At 38.2% G+C, this 17,654-nt stretch overlaps 3 protein-coding genes and 1 long non-coding RNA gene across 8 annotated transcripts; 2 read left to right on the top strand and 2 right to left on the bottom strand.

Moving 5' to 3' along the window:
* The first annotated feature begins 556 nt into the window (after positions 1-556).
* Positions 557-7,589, top strand: LOC128862499 (tectonin beta-propeller repeat-containing protein). Of its 2 annotated transcripts, none has more exons than XM_054101159.1 (9): positions 557-838; positions 1,178-1,676; positions 1,735-1,899; positions 2,001-3,841; positions 3,905-4,051; positions 5,497-5,610; positions 5,677-6,644; positions 6,731-7,053; positions 7,119-7,589. In XM_054101159.1, exons 2-9 carry the CDS (start codon positions 1,188-1,190, stop codon positions 7,155-7,157), a joined length of 4,086 nt encoding a protein of 1,361 aa, XP_053957134.1. In that variant the 5' UTR covers positions 557-838; positions 1,178-1,187; the 3' UTR covers positions 7,158-7,589. The 2 variants fall into 2 exon arrangements, with proteins under 2 accessions (XP_053957134.1, XP_053957133.1); XM_054101158.1 differs by having other exon boundaries at positions 558-838; positions 1,159-1,676.
* A 1,016-nt stretch (positions 7,590-8,605) lies between these two features.
* Positions 8,606-13,538, bottom strand: LOC128862498 (uncharacterized). Of its 3 annotated transcripts, XR_008454489.1 has the most exons (5): positions 11,256-13,538; positions 10,951-11,181; positions 10,772-10,884; positions 9,080-9,247; positions 8,606-8,980 (listed from the first exon to the last, which is right to left on the bottom strand). It is a non-coding gene; the product is annotated as an uncharacterized LOC128862498 (long non-coding RNA). The 3 variants fall into 3 exon arrangements; XR_008454488.1 differs by lacking the exon at positions 8,606-8,980 and having other exon boundaries at positions 8,990-9,247; positions 11,256-11,684; XR_008454487.1 differs by lacking the exons at positions 8,606-8,980; positions 9,080-9,247 and adding an exon at positions 10,439-10,707 and having other exon boundaries at positions 11,256-11,676.
* Positions 10,480-15,539, top strand: LOC128862497 (programmed cell death protein 5). 2 transcript variants are annotated; one of them, XM_054101156.1, is made up of 3 exons: positions 10,480-10,557; positions 13,978-14,098; positions 14,182-15,539. In XM_054101156.1, exons 1-3 carry the CDS (start codon positions 10,495-10,497, stop codon positions 14,403-14,405), a joined length of 408 nt encoding a protein of 135 aa, XP_053957131.1. In that variant the 5' UTR covers positions 10,480-10,494; the 3' UTR covers positions 14,406-15,539. The 2 variants fall into 2 exon arrangements, with proteins under 2 accessions (XP_053957131.1, XP_053957130.1); XM_054101155.1 differs by lacking the exon at positions 10,480-10,557 and adding an exon at positions 13,608-13,762.
* On the bottom strand, positions 15,308-17,402 carry LOC128862495 (protein disulfide-isomerase TMX3). The gene is made up of 3 exons (XM_054101154.1): positions 17,079-17,402; positions 16,148-17,019; positions 15,308-16,048 (listed from the first exon to the last, which is right to left on the bottom strand). The coding sequence occupies exons 1-3, from the start codon at positions 17,134-17,136 to the stop codon at positions 15,662-15,664; spliced, it is 1,317 nt and encodes a 438-aa protein (XP_053957129.1). The 5' UTR covers positions 17,137-17,402; the 3' UTR covers positions 15,308-15,661.
* Positions 17,403-17,654: the final 252 nt, after the last annotated feature.

Genomic DNA, 17,654 nt, shown 5'->3' with positions numbered 1-17,654 from the left:
ACTTTTCGCTGAATTACACAACTTTAACAATAAATTACATAAAAACTATAAGCCTCCGGAGGTGCAGTTTTCAGTTTTAATATGGCGATACACCCCTTTATCCCCCATTACAATCTTCTTTTCAAAGCTTGTTACATTATTCTAAAGATTTCCCAAATATGTGCTCAATTTGAAAAATCCGCTATCGCATTGCTTTCAGGACAAGTAACGTATTCGATAACAAATTCGAGCTTTCATATGTTACTGCTGATGAAATACAACCAAGGCGAATTTATTACAGGTGACAGCAAACACATATAAGTAAAACCCTACATGTACTTGTTGCTGCGTTTGGTGCAAGCATCATGTCAAAATCAGCAAGCAAATGTAAACATACGAATGTAAACATACCAATACATACAAACAAAGCGTATCATTTTGACGTAAGCCATACCTACGGCGAAAAATTCAGCTGGGCGAATGCTGTCACCTTATTAAATCCACCTTGAATACAACGCTCTATCTTTCTTGCATTTCTTTCTCAACGCTTTCGTAAAATGTAAACAATATTCTCATCAGCTGTTAATTTACCGAAAGAGGATAGAGGAGTTGATAATTGTTATTGCAAAATTTTCTGCAGGACAAGCAAGATGTGGTGATTCATTCGATTTCCTGGTCGCAAAAAAAGTTTTATATAAAGAAAAACAATATTTATATAAATAATTAGCAGACTTACGATAGCTTAAATATGCGAATGTAGAAGTATTGCAACTGTAAAAAGGTGCAAGCAAAAAATTTGCAAGAATTGGCTGGGTTCTGAAAAACTATATTAAAATATATAACGTAAATATAAACAAAGGTAAGCAGCTAATAATGTTTTTAAAAGTCGCTAATACATTTTTCCTACATAAGTTGGTTTGCCTAACGTTTATATTAAGTAGTTACCATAATTGTCGCTATGTCTATAACAAAGTGTAATCGATTTTGAACAAAAAGCTGAAAGCACTTGGATGCACCAACGTTATTTCAAAAAATGTATATTATTATTAAAAGTTCTGCTGTGGAATATAGCGCTGCCCACTGATACCATCAGTAATAATTAAAAACATAAAATGCAACTTTTTAAATAACAAACTCATAAAATAAATTAATTTACCGAAATGTTGTGATTTTGTGTAGGCTTTTGTACATTTTTCAGCAAGCGCAGCATGCCCAGCTCTTTGCTTTTTGCCACCAATAGTGAAGGCCGTGTGTATACGTTGTCCACTAATTCAGCCGCTTGGCGAGAATTCCCGTACTTGGGTTTGGAGTTCAAGAAAATCGCTGCCGTGCCGCACTTTGTATGGGCTATTGGTGGAGATCGCCAGGTCTATGTATATGTATATGGCTTGGATGTGCCCATACGTGTAAAAGAGGAGTCTTATGAAAATGAACGTTGGCTACCGATTGAAGGATTTTCGAAAAAGCTTTTACCTACAGATCGCTATAAGTACTCCTCAGTTGATGGCAGCGAGGAGCGTAACATCGATAAGATCAGGTTGCCATCAATGGCTTGGCAGTGGGATGGTGAGTGGCATTTAGATTTGGACATGGACGGTCATCAGTTAAGCGAAGATGGTTGGATGTATGCGCTAGATTTTCCCGCTACATACTCACCGAAGAATTCGTGGAACTCTTACGTGCGACGAAGGAAATGGGTGAGTTAGTAAAAATATTTTTTATATTTCATAAATTAAAAAAAATTTGCGTTTTTAGATACGTTTTCGCCGCTATAGTGCATTGAACAGCTGGTGTGCCGTAGCGCCACTGCATAAAGACCCCACACAGGAACCTTTCATTGATGTTTATGTTGGAGGCACAAATGTGCCGAATGCGCCATCGGGTACCATGATCGTTTGGGCTATCACTGCACATGGACGGGTAAATTTTATCTAACTTATATACCTATAGCTTCTTCTACAAATAGCTGTAGCAATCTTAACATAGTATCTAAAAAACTAATTTCTTTGCAACACGTTTAGGCCATGTTTCGCACCGGAGTTAGCACTTTTGCACCGGAAGGTCTTCGCTGGAACGCGATCAACACTCCTCCCGGCTGTGAATTGGCACAAATAAGTGTCGGCCCGACCGGTCTCGTCTGGGCCGTACTCTATAATGGACGCGCGATAGTGCGTACTGGAGTTACACGCGAAAATCTCTCCGGCGAAGCTTGGTTAGACGTTAAACCACCAATTGGCAATAATGATACGGCGAGTACATTAAAAATCACCCAAGTATCTGTGGGTACAGACTCCGTTTGGTGTGTAACCAATGATAGCCATGTCTGGTTTCGGCGCGGTATCAAGGGTGAAGCTGCTGGTATAAGTGAAGATGCCGCCATTGGCAGTGGTTGGGTGGAGATGATTGTGAACATATCGGCGATATCTGTGTCTCCTAATGATCAAGTCTTCGCTGTTGGTTCGTCGGATCGTGCACTCTACTTTCGCTCAGGCGTATCGACATCTGATCCCACTGGCAAACAATGGCGCCAAATTCAGTGTTCCATGCAAATAAGTCGCACCTCTAGCTCCATGTCGATTGTGTCACGTCGCAGTGGTAGCGGTTCAACCCCTGGTTCAAAGCACCAAAGTTTCTCAAATCTTTATAACAAAGATAAAGAAAAGGGCGTTGTAGAGACGTGTGCACCTATTGAAAATATGGCAGCCAGTCCAGCTTCAACCAATAGCAGCACAACGGGTGCAGCAGCAGCGCAGGCACGACTAAAAAGTGACATTTGGAAATATTCGACAGATTCGCCACCCAACATTGGTAGCTTGAATTTAAATGAACGCCACAAAAAACGTAGTTCAGCGGTGCGTGAACATGCAGCGCACGCATCCAGTGCACCCGCGACAGAGGTTGTGACTGAAATCTCCGGCAAACACTTCGAAACACAGCTAAAGAATCCACGTGCATGGTCACCAGTACGTAGCGTTGGTTCAATAGTTGGCACCGAGGCGCATCCGGAGAGTGATTCTGCAGTATTTGAGTCAGACTCAACACACCACGGCTCAGATGCATACCTGGGCGAAGACGAAGATCACGCCGGCTCGCAATTTTGGACCGAATGCGAAGTAATGTGGAGTGGTGTCGCAGCTGGCGCTGTGAGCGTCGATCCAGCAAATACGCCAAATTGGTTCAATGAGCAAGCATCTAGCAATGGCAAAGTTAATGTAGATGCCACATGGCGAAAGGATCTAATTGCAAAACTACAAATGCGTTCGGAGAAGCTCAAACAATTAAAGCACCCTGAAAAATACGAAAAGGCAGTCGAGCTAACCTCCTGGATTAAATCAGCAGAGGCACGTTATCAGCGGCCCGGTGGAGAATTCGAAGATTGTTTAATCGAATTAGAATGGGTAAGTGGTGCAACTGCCACTGCCGGTACGGGAGATGCGTGCAACACAGATTCAGATTCCGGCACTTTTACTGTGCTCAATCCAGATGGTGTTACTACAAAAATTCAATTCTCACTGTCAGCCATTACTTGCGTGCAGTCTTGCAGTGAACCGAGTGCACCGCGTATATCACTGCACGCACCCCGCTTGCCAACTAATTGCTCACCAATAAAATTGCAATTCTCAAGCGATGCAGAAATGGAGGATTGGCTATCTCATCTCACTTCAGTTTGCTGCCAGATAAATGAAGTTCTGGGCAAACCTGCGAACAATTCCATTTGGGTTACCAGCGATCTCGGAGAAGTATTTGTTTTTGACCCGCTTAATATGAAGTCAAGTCAGCTGGACAAAGAACGCAATTGTTATGTGGAGAAATTCGATGTAAATACAATGGAAACGCCTTACTACAACACGCTATATAATGGGTCGGTAAACAGAAATAAAAACGGCAATAAAGAATTCTTTATTATTTTGGTGTAATCTTTCAGATTGCCTATCGGTACAGAATTAGAGATATCTGGTTGTGTTTACGATGATGCAGATCAAATTCGTTTCGATTTGCAGTGTCATCCAAACATAAAAACACGCCCCAGAGTGGAGAAATTCCGAGTGATTGCAATGCACATTAATCCAAGGTAATTTATTTAAATATTTATGGATTCTTTAGTTTGTTTCGAAAGTGAATATTTCTATACCCGGCATAGAGAGAATAAACTCAGTATTCAACTCACAAAGGCATAGACGGAAACGAGGTATCTGATGGATTAGCTGGAGAGGCTACGACCTCAAAGCTAATTAGACCTGAACCTTACTCGCAGTAAGGTATACTTTTAAAAGTTTTAAGCAACTTATAAACCTTCCTAAGACAAACTATGACGACTGTCGTAGCCAAATGGATTGGTGCATGACTATCAATCGGTGTTCGTAGGATTGAATCTCCGTGAAACACCAAATTGAAGAAAACTTTTTTCTAAAGCGGTCGGCCCCGCAATGGCAAACCTCCGAGTGTATTTCTGCCATGAAAAATCTTCTCATAAAAAATATCTACTGCTCCAACTCGGCTTAAAACTGTAGGTCCCTCCATTTATAGAAAAAGACACCCAAACTCAAACTGCTCAAAAGCATTTACACTGGTCACTTCAGACTGGGAAGTCATCTCACAAGATTATTCTTCTCGTCTTCAAGGACGGAGTTTGTAGTTGTCCCCACAAAACTCAGAAGAAAATCGGCTATGGAAAATATCGAAATCCGATTTACCCACATTACATCCAGAAGCGAAACAGTGATTATGGAAATTAGGTACTTCAAATCGGATTTCTGTATTAGATGGTGTCTATCCCGCTGAATTACAAGCCGCCTGTGACATTCTTAGCCCGCTTCTTACAATTATCTATAAGGCTTGCTTCAACCTTTGCCTCATACCAAGAGAAAAAACATTGTCTCGCAGATTGGGAGAAGGATCATTAACGATCTTCAACTCAGACCTAACTACCTTTTCTATTTTTAATTCAGGAATCTTCCCAGTAAGCCTGTTCTGGCAAAGTCACATAGCAGCGAGTTCAGCTTCCTGTTGTTGTTGTAGGAGTATGCTTAGCCCTGTCAGTGTAGTCTAGATTACCGGCCGTCTTCGTCTAGCTCATCTAACGGTAGGCCCAGGAAACTTGCTGTTTCAACAGGTTGCGTCCAGAGGGAGAGGGGGGTTAGATGAGTGGGTTTGACGGGGCATGTGAAAGGTGGGTGTCGTGCGGGATGCCTTCACATGCTGGACATATGTTTAGGATAGGTAGGAGTTTAACCTGCTACAGTATCCAGAACATAATTGTGCCAAGGTTACGCGTGTCTCTGAAGATAGCTGTAGCTCTTCTTCTGCTGTGGGTGGTGGTTGGAATTTCTAGTGTTTAGTTCAGCTTCCTCTACGTTGCTGCTTGTACAAAAATGTAAAATTATAGCTGTAAACAATGTATGACCATTATATGAATATGACAATGGCCTTTTACATGGGCCTAGTATATAAAGTTCGGTTCAGCTCGAACTTGGACTAAATTATTTAACCGTTTCCATTCAATTCCAATCTTTACAGATTCAATGAGCGCACCATAGTTCTAAACAGTATGAATGACTCAGAGTGGCTAGAGGAAATATGCAATGATAAGATGGTCTTCGCTCCCGGCGCCACATTTACGCTCCGCATCAAGTAAACGAATTAACGATTGGTCTAACCTTTCGCTTGCTTTTAATTATTTTCTTTGTAATTTTGTAGAGCCTTGGAAAACCATTACCAATTGTTTGTGAACGGCACACATTTCGCCGATTACAAATACCGTACAGACCCTGCCGCCGTTACCTGTCTTTACGTTAGTGGGCGCGTAAAACTATTTAACATTGTCTATAGCTGTCCTACACTGATTATCTCCATGCAAGAAATGTACTGGCGTCAAATAGGTGGGCATATAAAGCGCGTATTTTCCTCTCATGCCGGTGTTGTTTGGGGTATTTCGTGTGACAACACTGCCTGGGTATACAATGGCGGTTGGGGTGGCCAATTTTTGAAAGGATTGGAGGGTGGTTCCGGCAAGATTAATAACATGATTGACACTCACACCTACTATGTGTACGAGAATCAACGTTGGAATCCCATAAGTGGTTTCACTATGAAGAGCCTGCCCACCGATAGGCACATGTGGAGCGATGCAAGTGGTCGCCAAAAGCGTAGTAAGGAGCACACCAAACTATTGTCCACTCACTGTGAATGGATATCAGATTGGATGGTGGACTTTAATATACCCGGCGGTGCAGATAAAGAAGGCTGGCAATATGCTATCGATTTTCCAGCCACATACCATGCACACAAAAAAATCACTGACTGTGTACGCAGGCGTCGTTGGTTGAAGAAGTGTCGACTAACAAGCAGCGGTCCCTGGCAGGAGCTAAGTCATTCAAAGATATTAGATGCATCATTACAAGTACTTGACGGTGATACGGACAGCGCTAATAGTTTAAGTGATTGGGAGGATTTGCCGGTATGCGCTTGGGCAGTGGCAGCGAATGGCGATGTTTTAATACGGCACGGCGTAACGCAGCTAAATCCTCGCGGCGATAATTGGGAACATATACCGAGCGAACAGCCTTTGATTGCAATTAGTGTAGGACCGTTAGGCCAAGTGTGGACCGTCGGACGAAATGGCATGATTTACTTTCGCTATGGCATTACAAGGCACAATCCATTAGGTTTGTTAGATGTTTACAACTAATTATGAACGGATTCAAATCAAATATACCTATGTAAATGAAATATGGGATTTCTATTATCACAGGTGAAGCTTGGCAAATGGTGGAAGCTCCTCCTGGCACAACATTCCGCACGGTGTCAGTGGGACGTGCTGGCATTTGGGCACTCGACAACCACAACCGCTTGGCTGTGCGCAAAGAGATCACTAAAACATTTCCAGAGGGTTCCCATTGGCAATTCCTGCCAAATATGCCGAATATTCCTCCACACACTGAGACGCATATCGGTTTCAAATCTGTGTCCGTGGGCACAGAAGTCTGGGCGATAGCGCTAAATGGCGTTGTATGCAAACGTTGCGGCATTACAAAAGAAAATCCGGCAGGTGCCGGCTGGAATTTGGGTATACCGGTATGCAATTTAATTGCAATATCTATTATATTTTTGTATTAAAATATATTTCTTATTTCTTACAGGGCCAATGGCAGCATATATCCGTGGAAAGCTTTTCCTAATAATTTTGGTCGTATTTAGACTACTTTAAAGTGAAAACTTTAGATAATTCCAAAATGCAGTGTTCGACGAATTTCCCCTTTTATGGAAATATTCTATGTACTTTTAAGTCGAATTTTTAGTATATTGTATGATTTAAGGCGCATAAATACACTGTGCTTGTTAAAATGTGCGCGCACTTAGGTTCTATTGCCTATAAGTCATTAAATAATATTTAACCATTCCATAGCAGCAACATTTTTAAGTTGAGTATTGTAGTATTTTTTTTTTTTTTCTTTTATTTAGCTTCTAAGGCTAAACTCAATATAATTATAAAATAAAAAACCTTTAAATTTCGCATTGTGCTAATTAAAATTCAGAACCGTATAATTTTTATATACATAAACCGGAAGACATCATACAAATTGCATACATTTTAATAAATCTAATTCAAGGGCTGTTCATGAAGCAAATAGTTTGTAATAATTGTTACAAATGATCTCGTTTTAGTGTGCATGTACGCAAAAAACTTGCAAAGTAGGGGAAAGTGGGAGAGCAAAATGACATTTCATCTTCAGGGAAAGTTGCAAGTTTGTACTGTATAAATTTTTACTTGGAAGTCAGGGAAACAGCTGATCGCAAAGTAAAGGTTCATAATAATGAAAATTTGCGAATTGGGTCAAAGTTGGAAATTTAAATAAAAACGGTGATTAAAATAGAATGTAAGTAAATATATGTTAGATGAAATTTAAAAAGTTTATTTAAAGTCATATATTAAATAGGAATCGGCTAATGCTGCACAGGCATGTACTTCTGAACCACAGCCTCCCGTCTACGTTGCTGCAACTTTCGAAATTTGCCATTTTGTAAGGGCTTGCTGTGTTTTGCACAATATTGCAAAAATCACCTTATAGATACATATATAACGAAAAGTTTTCTGAATTCACATAGAAAAACTATGTATATGTATTAAAAGAGGAAATTAAAAAAACAAACTACTATAATTTCATAATAACAAAAATATATCGTCCCCTTAGTATTAAAATAGCCTATAAATTTTTTTATGTTTTGAGAAAATTAATTTCAAACTTTTTGTCGAAAGTAGCTCTCACTCAAATCTCGTTATGTCTGTAAATATTTATTATTTTTGACTGACGTTTTGACCCACTTTGTGGAACTAGAATTTGACAAAATTTTGACCACATATAAAATCGACGATGGAGAATCCAAAAATTCAATAAAAAAATTATATCCTATGAGCACATAGGCTATTGTTACACTAAGGGGACGATATAATGAAATTAAACTTTCTCTTCACTAAAATTATAAGGAAGTGATGTAATTAATTCTCAGTCCCGCATTTTCATACCACTTAAATACATATGTAAAGGGTTTTCCTATAACAGTTTTCATATAACAGGTGTTACAGATGAATGGATCGAGAGATGATTAACAATTTTTTATGGCCGGAAGTGGATGGTATTGATCTAGACAACGTTTATTTTCAACAATGCGGCGCTACGTGCCGCACAAGCAACGAAACCATTGATTTTTTACGAGAAATGTTTCCGGACCGTGTTATCTCTCGAAGAGGCGATCACAATTGGCTACCGGTATCTTGTGATTTAACACCTTGTGACTTTTTTCTTTGAGGCCACGTGAAAGAGACGGTCTACGCCAACAGCCCAGGGTAGATTCAAGACTTCAAAGATGGAATTCGTGAGGGGATCGAGGCCACTTTGCGATTCGATATGGAAAATTCCATGAAAAGGATATTGTCCTGTAAGCGTGGTCATAATGGTTATTTGCCTGATGTTATTTTCCACTATTAACGGCATACCTTCCTCTTTATAATGAAATAAACATCAGATCATTTGTATTAAAAAATAGCATTTTCTTTGAATATCAAAATAACAACTCTTATTAAAAACCCCTTTATATTTACGTTTTGAAGAAATCGACTTTCTATCTGGGCTTTCCATTCTGCTCTTTCTTCTTCTGTTTTCTTCCAGCATTTTAAACAATTGACCATCGGGCCTCTTTTTCTCATCCACATACTGCTCCAGGGCGTTTTTTTTTTTTTTTGGATTTGTGGATTTAGATGAAATGTTTTCTTTTAAATATCCGCGTATAATATAAAATAAGGCTAGAATTTAGTATAGTGCCGATCGCTTTGGAAAAAACGGTAAAAAGGGGGTGATAGAGGGGTGTATCCTCATCTTAAAACTGAAAACAGAACCTGCCGGAGGCTTATAGTTTTTAAGTAATTTAATGTTAAAGTTCTATAATTTAGCGAAAAGTTGGTGTTGCCATACACCTGAAATGAAAGCGAAGTTCGCACGCAGGGATGTTCAGTGGAAGGTTCATTGTAAAACTGCAGTATTTTTTGCTGTAATTTAAAGTTGAGAAATGAATTTGAAAATAAAAACATACAACTCATTTAAACTTAAAAACAATGATATTAAGCGTATCACAAAAAATAATAAAGTAATTAAAATTAAATTAAATTAATTAACACAGTATTTTTGCGTGGAACTCTTTATCGCGTAAACATACGCAGGTTCCTTTGAATTTTACAGGAGCGTCGACTAGGAGGGTTTTTGTAAATTTGTTACCCTCATCAGTCCAACTCCGGCTACGCAATCCACAGTATTTTTGCGTAGAACTCCTTTTCGCGTGGGCGGTCTCCGGCCGCGCTTCAAAAAAATAACCCTCATCAGTCCAACTCCGGCTACGCAATCCACAGTATTTTTGCGTAGAACTCCTTTTCGCGTGGGCGGCCTTCGGCCGCGCTTCAAAAAAATAACCCTCATCAGTCCAACTCCGGCTACGCAATCCACAGTATTTTTGCGTAGAACTCCTTTTCGCGTGGGCGGCCTTCGGCCGCGCTTCAAAAAAATAACCCTCATCAGTCCAACTCCGGCTACGTAATCCACAGTATTTTTGCGTAGAACTCCTTTTCGCGTGGGCGGCCTTCGGCCGCGCTTCAAAAAAATAACCCTCATCAGTCCAACTCCGGCTACGCAATCCACAGTATTTTTGCGTAAAACTCCTTTCCGTGTTAAAACCATTGAACCCAAAATTAAAACGTCATATGCGTGTATGTAGTAAGCAGGCACAATAACCCCCATTCCCATCATTAACACTAAACTCAAGTACTTAATTTTTGTTTTCATTTGCAGGCATCCGGCAACACCATACTGTTGTAATTCCAATCTTCTTCTTGTTCGCGCTTAAAATTGGAATGTGATTGCATAGGCAAATGAATTTGTATTTAATTTTAATAGATATAATTAGAATATTAGCATAAAAATCGGTACAAACACGCGTGTGAGTGTATATTTGGTGATTTATAGTGAAATGTTAAAAAATATAGAGTGTAATGCGGCAAATTATACTGATGTTCCCAAGGGCATTTTGAATGTAAATAATTAAAAAATTATTATTTCCCGATTAATTTAAAGTTATAAAGAGTGTTCCTTAACACCTCACTAACATCTCCACCAAGTTTCATTAAAAAAAACATTATAGTTTGCCAGAAATTCCAAGATCGGCACTGTTCTAAACTCCAGCCTAAAATAAAGATATTTACGAGTTAAATAAATATATAGGAGTATAAAATAAAATTAAAAGTTACCTGGTGTTGAGGTTATGCCATCTTCTCAATCGTTGATCTCATTCACAGTTTCGCTGCCTAAGACAGATTCTGGGTAACTGGATCTTCTTTCTTTGAATATTTCGTCGAGTTCGCTGTTTATTAGTTGAAAAATAGTGAAAAATGTTTTGTCATGTAACCAAAGCCTTTTTAAAACTCACAGTTGATTATGTCTCTTACTTTAGAGATGGGGAACTTTGTTGGCGCTTCTAACCACACAATTTTGGTTTCCCGGCTTTCACAGCTACCACCTATTGGGACAAAGTCCTGATCGCTGCTGCCACTAGCCACATGCAAAACCTTTTGCGAAGCTTCATCTCTTTCGTTGGTGTGATCATAAGGAACTACCGTCTTGTATGAAGTTTCACCAGCCATTCGCTGTATGCCTTGCTCTAGGAAATTTAAGTATGCAAATGTATTGTATGCTTACGTTTCTATATGTAAAATTTCAGTTTCAGTTTCTTACCTGATTCACACTTACGAAATGCTCCTGGGGGTCAAATTATTTTGCATTTTATTTGCTTCTTTTAATTTAATACGAGGTAGCTCAACTGAAACAAATTGTACTTTTTTTTTATTTTCCCGCCAACAATTTAATCAGCTGTTCGTAATACCTGCAAATTGTTACTGGTTTTGCGTTCATGTACTTTTTGTGATATTTTTCTCTCTGAGAGCGAATTCGCGAAAATTAAGTTACTGGATAATTTTTACATGAACATACCTTTAGGCTGACTTTAAATATAAAAAGGGCAGCCTCTATCCGATTCCAATAATATTTAAGTCTGATATAATTGAGGTGGGACCGATTTGGACGAGTTTTATTAAATACATGCATTTACTGAAAAATGGCAGTGACACCGCCCTTTTTTTAAGTACCAAATTTGAATAATTTTGCTTCATTTATAGCGGAGATATCATTTTTTTTTTGTGAAAATTAACGTTATGTAGGTGGTAGGCGTGGCTATCGCACCTTGTATTAAAATAAGTGTCATTGCTGAGTGTCGCAAACATATCTATTTTTCTCGAGTTGTAGGTTGTAACATCAGAAGCGAAATTCAATGTTTTAGCAAATTATCGATTAGCTAAGGACTTAAAACGCTTTCAATATTTGACAGTTTGTTTCTCGTTCCATTGAGTTTTATATAATATATAGACGATTTCATTTCGACACTTATTTTCCCACTTTCACATTACTTCCCAATTTCTGTGATAGCGCTTCAATTTGCTGAATGGCTGGCATTTCATCTTCGATGGTTGTAATTTCGTCTTACTTTTTTAAGATAGCTTAACTAGGTTTTTGTAGATCTATAATAATACAACTATAGAATAGTTATAAATTTTTATTCTATGGTTATCTGTGACGTCTCCATTGCTTCACTTTCGTCTCGTGATAAAGAAGTTCCTTCAGAAGTAATGGTAAGTAAATACTTCCGTTATTACTCCAAGCCCATTTGGCGGGGAACTATTGTCAACTTCCTTAAACAATTGGCAAATTAAATTCTTGCTAAGCATGCACGCCTGTGCACGTACATACATATATACATAACTATTATGTGAATAAACGAATACAAGAAAAAACTAGATAGGTTGAAGTGCTGGATGATTTTAGAAATATTTCCCCCAAATTTCGGGCATTGGAAAAAACTGCAACTCTGAGTATCTGACCTCTAGCCGCCGACTTTCCACACACAAACTAAGCGCACAAGAAGTACCAACTAAAACAAACAGCTTCTCTGTCAGGAGCTAAGATTCTCAAAGATGTGAGATTTACCATTATAAGTATAATATTTGACGATCATATAGACAGTTTTCATAGCCTCCCGCTAGCAATTCCTGCCGAATATTACGGGCTCGGTTACAGTTTGAGTTTGTTCTTTGATAACTGTTTGCCCAACCGTCTTTATTTGTTTTCCTTTTGGTTTTTGCTTAATTAGAGCCCAAACATTTTCAACCGTTTTTCTTCCACAAAAAAACGACAAAATCATTTTCCGGGAAAGCTGTCTATTTAATTTTTAATGTTATCAACGACCCATTGGTGAGCTGTGGTGAATATCCATCAGCCAGTCGTCTGCTAGTCGTAGCATACATCGTGAAAGGTAAGGTTGCGCAGGTAAGATTTCCTATGACGTGAGCAAAAACTGTAAAATATTGGGTTGGGGAATGAATTCGTAGCGTTTTTACCGAAGAGTTTTATTTAAACAAAAAACAGTAATTATATCAATAAGTTAATCAATTATATATTTGCCGTTGCTGTTTACAACCATTTCCCACCCCTCGACCAATTTGTTGATGCCGTGCCGCCAAAAATCGGCTGGTCTAGTGTCAAAGAAGTTGTTGAGCCAGTTTTTGAGGACCTATTTTCGAAGAAGAAGATAACTGTTTAGTCGTTTCCACGACAGTCGGTTTTACGTTACCGAAACGACCCGGATTTATATCCGGCTAAGGACTGTCACTCCAGCAGCATTCCCCGTATGAAAGTATGGGGAATGTTTATGCTGATACGACAACAACAACATAACTGTTTAGTGTTAGTTAATATAAGTTTGTTAATAGCACAATCGTTAGTGCAAACAGCAAATATTGCGGACAACAATAACAATGGTCGAATCAATTAAAGTTAGTGAAATGCTGCACTGCCTGGCCAGTCCTTTTCTTGATTTCACACTTATGCCAAAAATAAAGAAGTTGCTTGATGGTTCCTGTATTTTTCCTTTTTTTCCGCCCCGTCCTCCCCCCTGCTTTTCAAATAAATTCAAAAGCATTTCAATTATTTATCGGCATCTGGCATCACTACTACAAATGTCAAAAGTGACTAACCAATCAAAGAATTTGCCATAAGATTACTCGTGTGAATTTTTTCTGTAGCTTTTGTAATTTTGAAAATAAACAAACAATTAGTAACCACAAACCATGGCGGACAATGATTTGGATGCTTTACGCGCCGACCGTTTGGCACAATTACAGCAGCAATATGTGAGTAATTTTGATCCCTAGTATTACCATTCGTCGAAACAGGTGCCGGTATTGGCTAGCGGGTTAGTGGGGGAAAGTGTAACGGAAATCAAAAATAGAACAAAAGTATACAGGTTCTACCCATTCCTAGAGTCTTTCGAGGGTTTTGTGTAAATTAACAGTTATCATACAGAAAAGTCTCCGCAATTTTGAATATTTTATATTTTTACGTTTAGGGTGGTAGCGGCGGCAATAATGCGGAAAAGCAACAAGCACAACAAGAGCAGATGCGTCAGCAGGAAGAAATGAAGCACTCGATACTCTCGCAAGTGCTAGATCAGCAGGCACGCGCACGACGTATGTATTTCAAGAAAAACATTCATCTAATTCCTTGAGTCAATATGCACTTTTTTCTATTCATATATAATTTTATCCTATAGTGAATACTTTAAAAATCAGCAAACCTGAAAAAGCGCAAATGTTCGAAAATATGGTAATACGCATGGCACAAATGGGTCAAGTACGTGGTAAACTGGATGATGCTCAATTTGTTAGCATACTCGAGAGCGTAAACGCTCAAATGCCACAGACTAAATCGACAGTTAAATACGATCGAAGACGTGCTGCCATTGACTCAGATGATGATGATGATTATGGTTGCTGATTTTTCGACCACCACAAATGACAATGGTGTAAAATCTACTCCAAGAAACATTATAGTGAAGACGTGTTTATTTAAAAATGAATTTCATGCTACATTCGCTTAGTTGCAAAAACTGATTTATATTAAGACTTGTCAAATTAAGTTATTGCATTTCTAAGTTGAAGTAGCTTTGAATATTTTTAAATATGTATTTATTAATCATTTGTCGCTTACATTAAAGTTTAACATCCTCATGCAAAATAAATTGAATTAATTTTGCTAGAGCTATTCAAAAAAAAAAATAAAAGTGCAAAAATTAATCTCTTGATAAAAATACAATTTTTTTAAATTAATTTGCCTACACGAACTTTATAATAACAAAACAATGTAAAGGCACATCCTTGGTAAGCCTTTAGGTCCAACCTTCTCCAATTATAGTGCGCAATATGCTGTTGTATTATAAATTAGGGATTACGTTACGCTAGCGAACTAAGCTTGCTTTTCATGACACAGACATAATTTTAGATTCAGCAATATCTACCGAACGGACGTTATTAAAAACAAATACTTTTGGTGTGAAATGTAAAAAAGTTAAATGTTGTCTAAAATCTTAAACAACCTGTTAAGTGATTATGTCGTATATATGCGTTAATTTCAAAAGTTCATTTTTTAGTTAATGTTGTATATGTTCGTCATGGCGAAAAAGTTAAGCAAAACACGAAAATTTCCCTGTTATTTTGAAATTATAAAGTAAGCATGAACACTGAATTTCCTGATAATCGTTCAGCCAACATGCACGGCGAATCCAATATTTGGCTGAAACCCGGTTTTGCATCGACAGTCCACCGTATGTCGTAAATACGCGTCTTCGCTTGAAATTAATGCAGTACAGTAAATCGAGCTGTCTAAGAAAAACTAATCGCTTAATAGGTTAAATCGATCATGATCATCATATTTTTCAATACTGTGAATCTTGAACCCTTTATTTGGCCTATTACGTGAACATAGACAGAGGCATATGTATATACGACGTGGGAATGTAAATTATACCGTATTGTCTGGCTACTATCAAGCATTCGATTTTACAATACAATATTACAACACATTTTTATATTTAGCTTAGATTTTATAGCTGGAAAGTACGTACATATGTATTATAAAATAAATTATATGGCACCTATAATTTATATGTGCTATAAACTCATATAATTAGACTAGAGAGATATAAGTTATTAAACAAAAATGGTCTTATCAAGTAAAAGCTTTATAAACATCACTTATTCCGTTTTTTCGTGATCATCTTCTTCATCTGATGCCTCAAAGCAATCTCCGCAAAATATCGAATATAAAATGAGTGACAAGAAGCCAAATGGCAGGCCGAAGATGACAGTTGTCAGTACAGGATTGCCCTGCCACATATCACGCAAGCCCTTCTTAACCTCAAAAAATGCGCGTCGCAGGCGCACAAAGTACGTATCGCCTCCAAGCGGAGTTGCGTTTTCATCATGAATTGATTCGAGGAAGACGTGTAGTGCCTGTGGAGTCATTTTAAGCGGCTCATCGTCTGGTATGTAGTGATGTTGCGTAGTAGAGTTGATCACGATCAGATGAGGTGTAGGCAATGTATCCAGTATAATAGATTGGGCTATACCGGGTTCGCCAATCTAAAAGTATGTTGAGAGATATTATGAATACATATCAATATATTATACATATGACTAACCATCATATAAAAATGATGGTCAAATTTTCATGAGTCTTACCCATCCAAATTGAAATTTATCATGATACCTATCCCGATGTTTACGTATAACACCCTCAACCATATCACGGAATTCCAGTTCATGTGTAGCAACTTGATTTAATTTGTCTTCCTCGACAACTGCTACAACTAGATACTTTTTCGTAAGCATTAACTGATTTATATTGAAGCGCGTGATCTTCGGAAAAGTTGTAAACCTCTCAACATTTACCCAATGATGCACAGTCTCGTTAATATCAACTTCGTGTGGCCCTTGTGAAAACGGATATAAATGATGTTGTTCGTCTTTGTAAACAAGCACAGCAGGTAAATACTCAAAATCGAAATGTTGCGAAGCTATATCTGCCGAAGTTGCATAGAAAAATCCATATTCTTGATAGTTCTCTGCTGCGGCATAATATGATTCCCAAATAACACCCTCCTGTTGACCCACAAAAATGAAGAAAATAGTATGCGAACCCTTAAGCATATCAACACTTTCGGGACGTGTCACCAACTGCACTGGGGGTCCGCTCATACGCAGCGCATAATCAACCAACTCTTCCTTCGTGCGATCACCATTATATACATACATTGCACTGCCTTTAATGAACATAATAGTGGGATAGGCACGTATTTTCATTTCACGTGCCACGTTCGAGAATCGTGTACAATCAACTTTTCCTACTCGTATACTAAGGCCATGCAATTCTTGTGCTACCTGCCCGAAAATTGGTTCAGTTCGTTTGCAGTAACCACACCATGGTGCGTAAAACATGACCAGCCATTGACCCTGGTTGTATACCTCTAAGAAACGGTCGCTTAATTCTAGTACACGCGCAGCTTCTGCATGGGCTGCATATGTAAATGGTGTGGCGAATACGGCTAGCAACACTAGAAATATAGTATGATTTGAGGGAATATATCAAATAATTAGGGACTGTTTGACTTACTAAATAGCAGCTTCCATAATGAAGAACTATTTATGTGCTTGCTTGTTTTAAGTAGCATTGCAAAAGTTATTTGTAGATTTACTTGTATCTTTGGTTATAGAAATATTTTTATGGAATATATTTTTTACACTTTCCAGTAGATTTGTCGACACATTTTTGACCGCTCCAAAGGATTACGTTAATTAGTAGTTCAATATAATTCGCGGTTTTTTAATTTAATTAGTATTTTGCTTGAATGTGCAATATATTGCACAAAACTTTTGCCAAAAACTATAGGATATACAACTTAAAAATTTCTGCATATGTCAAATAGAGACATACCGTATAGTGTAGTTTTGTTGAAAAGAGTACTCGGTTTTTTATACCCTTAGCTCGTTTCTACAACCATTCCCCATTGAAATTGTCGATTGCGTCACCCTCTCAATTGCTGTATTTTTGTAAAAAAAATAGCTGAATTGACGCAACCCAAGTCAACAACTCACGTGTTCCATTCCATTTGAGTTCGAATACTCGACTGAAAGGGTTTCTGTAAACATATAAAAAAAATGTTGCACGTTCATTGTGAATTCGTTTACA

The sequence above is a fragment of the Anastrepha ludens genome, chromosome 4 (genome assembly GCF_028408465.1).
Source record: "Anastrepha ludens isolate Willacy chromosome 4, idAnaLude1.1, whole genome shotgun sequence".
NCBI classification, from domain to species: domain Eukaryota; kingdom Metazoa; phylum Arthropoda; class Insecta; order Diptera; family Tephritidae; genus Anastrepha; species Anastrepha ludens.
Note: the sequence above shows the minus strand (reverse complement) of the source record. Positions and strands in the feature narration are given on the sequence as shown.

What these genes read in the sequence shown, in the direction of transcription:
- LOC128862499 (XM_054101159.1), top strand. Translation starts at nt 1,188, where the DNA reads ATGCCCAGCTCTTTGCTTTTTGCCACCAATAGTGAAGGCCGTGTGTAT. An exon ending in CTATCACTGCACATGGACGG is followed by an intron (nt 1,900 to 2,000) that starts GTAAATTTTATC and finishes CAACACGTTTAG; the next exon opens with GCCATGTTTCGCACCGGAGT. An exon ending in GCTGGAATTTGGGTATACCG is followed by an intron (nt 7,054 to 7,118) that starts GTATGCAATTTA and finishes TATTTCTTACAG; the next exon opens with GGCCAATGGCAGCATATATC.
- LOC128862497 (XM_054101156.1), top strand. Translation starts at nt 10,495, where the DNA reads ATGTTAAAAAATATAGAGTGTAATGCGGCAAATTATACTGATGTTCCC. An exon ending in TTCCCAAGGGCATTTTGAAT is followed by an intron (nt 10,558 to 13,977) that starts GTAAATAATTAA and finishes TTTTACGTTTAG; the next exon opens with GGTGGTAGCGGCGGCAATAA. An exon ending in TCAGCAGGCACGCGCACGAC is followed by an intron (nt 14,099 to 14,181) that starts GTATGTATTTCA and finishes TTTATCCTATAG; the next exon opens with TGAATACTTTAAAAATCAGC.
- LOC128862495 (XM_054101154.1), bottom strand. Translation starts at nt 17,136, where the DNA reads ATGCTACTTAAAACAAGCAAGCACATAAATAGTTCTTCATTATGGAAG. An exon ending in ATTATGGAAGCTGCTATTTA is followed by an intron (nt 17,020 to 17,078) that starts GTAAGTCAAACA and finishes CTATATTTCTAG; the next exon opens with TGTTGCTAGCCGTATTCGCC. An exon ending in ATAAATTTCAATTTGGATGG is followed by an intron (nt 16,049 to 16,147) that starts GTAAGACTCATG and finishes ACATACTTTTAG; the next exon opens with ATTGGCGAACCCGGTATAGC.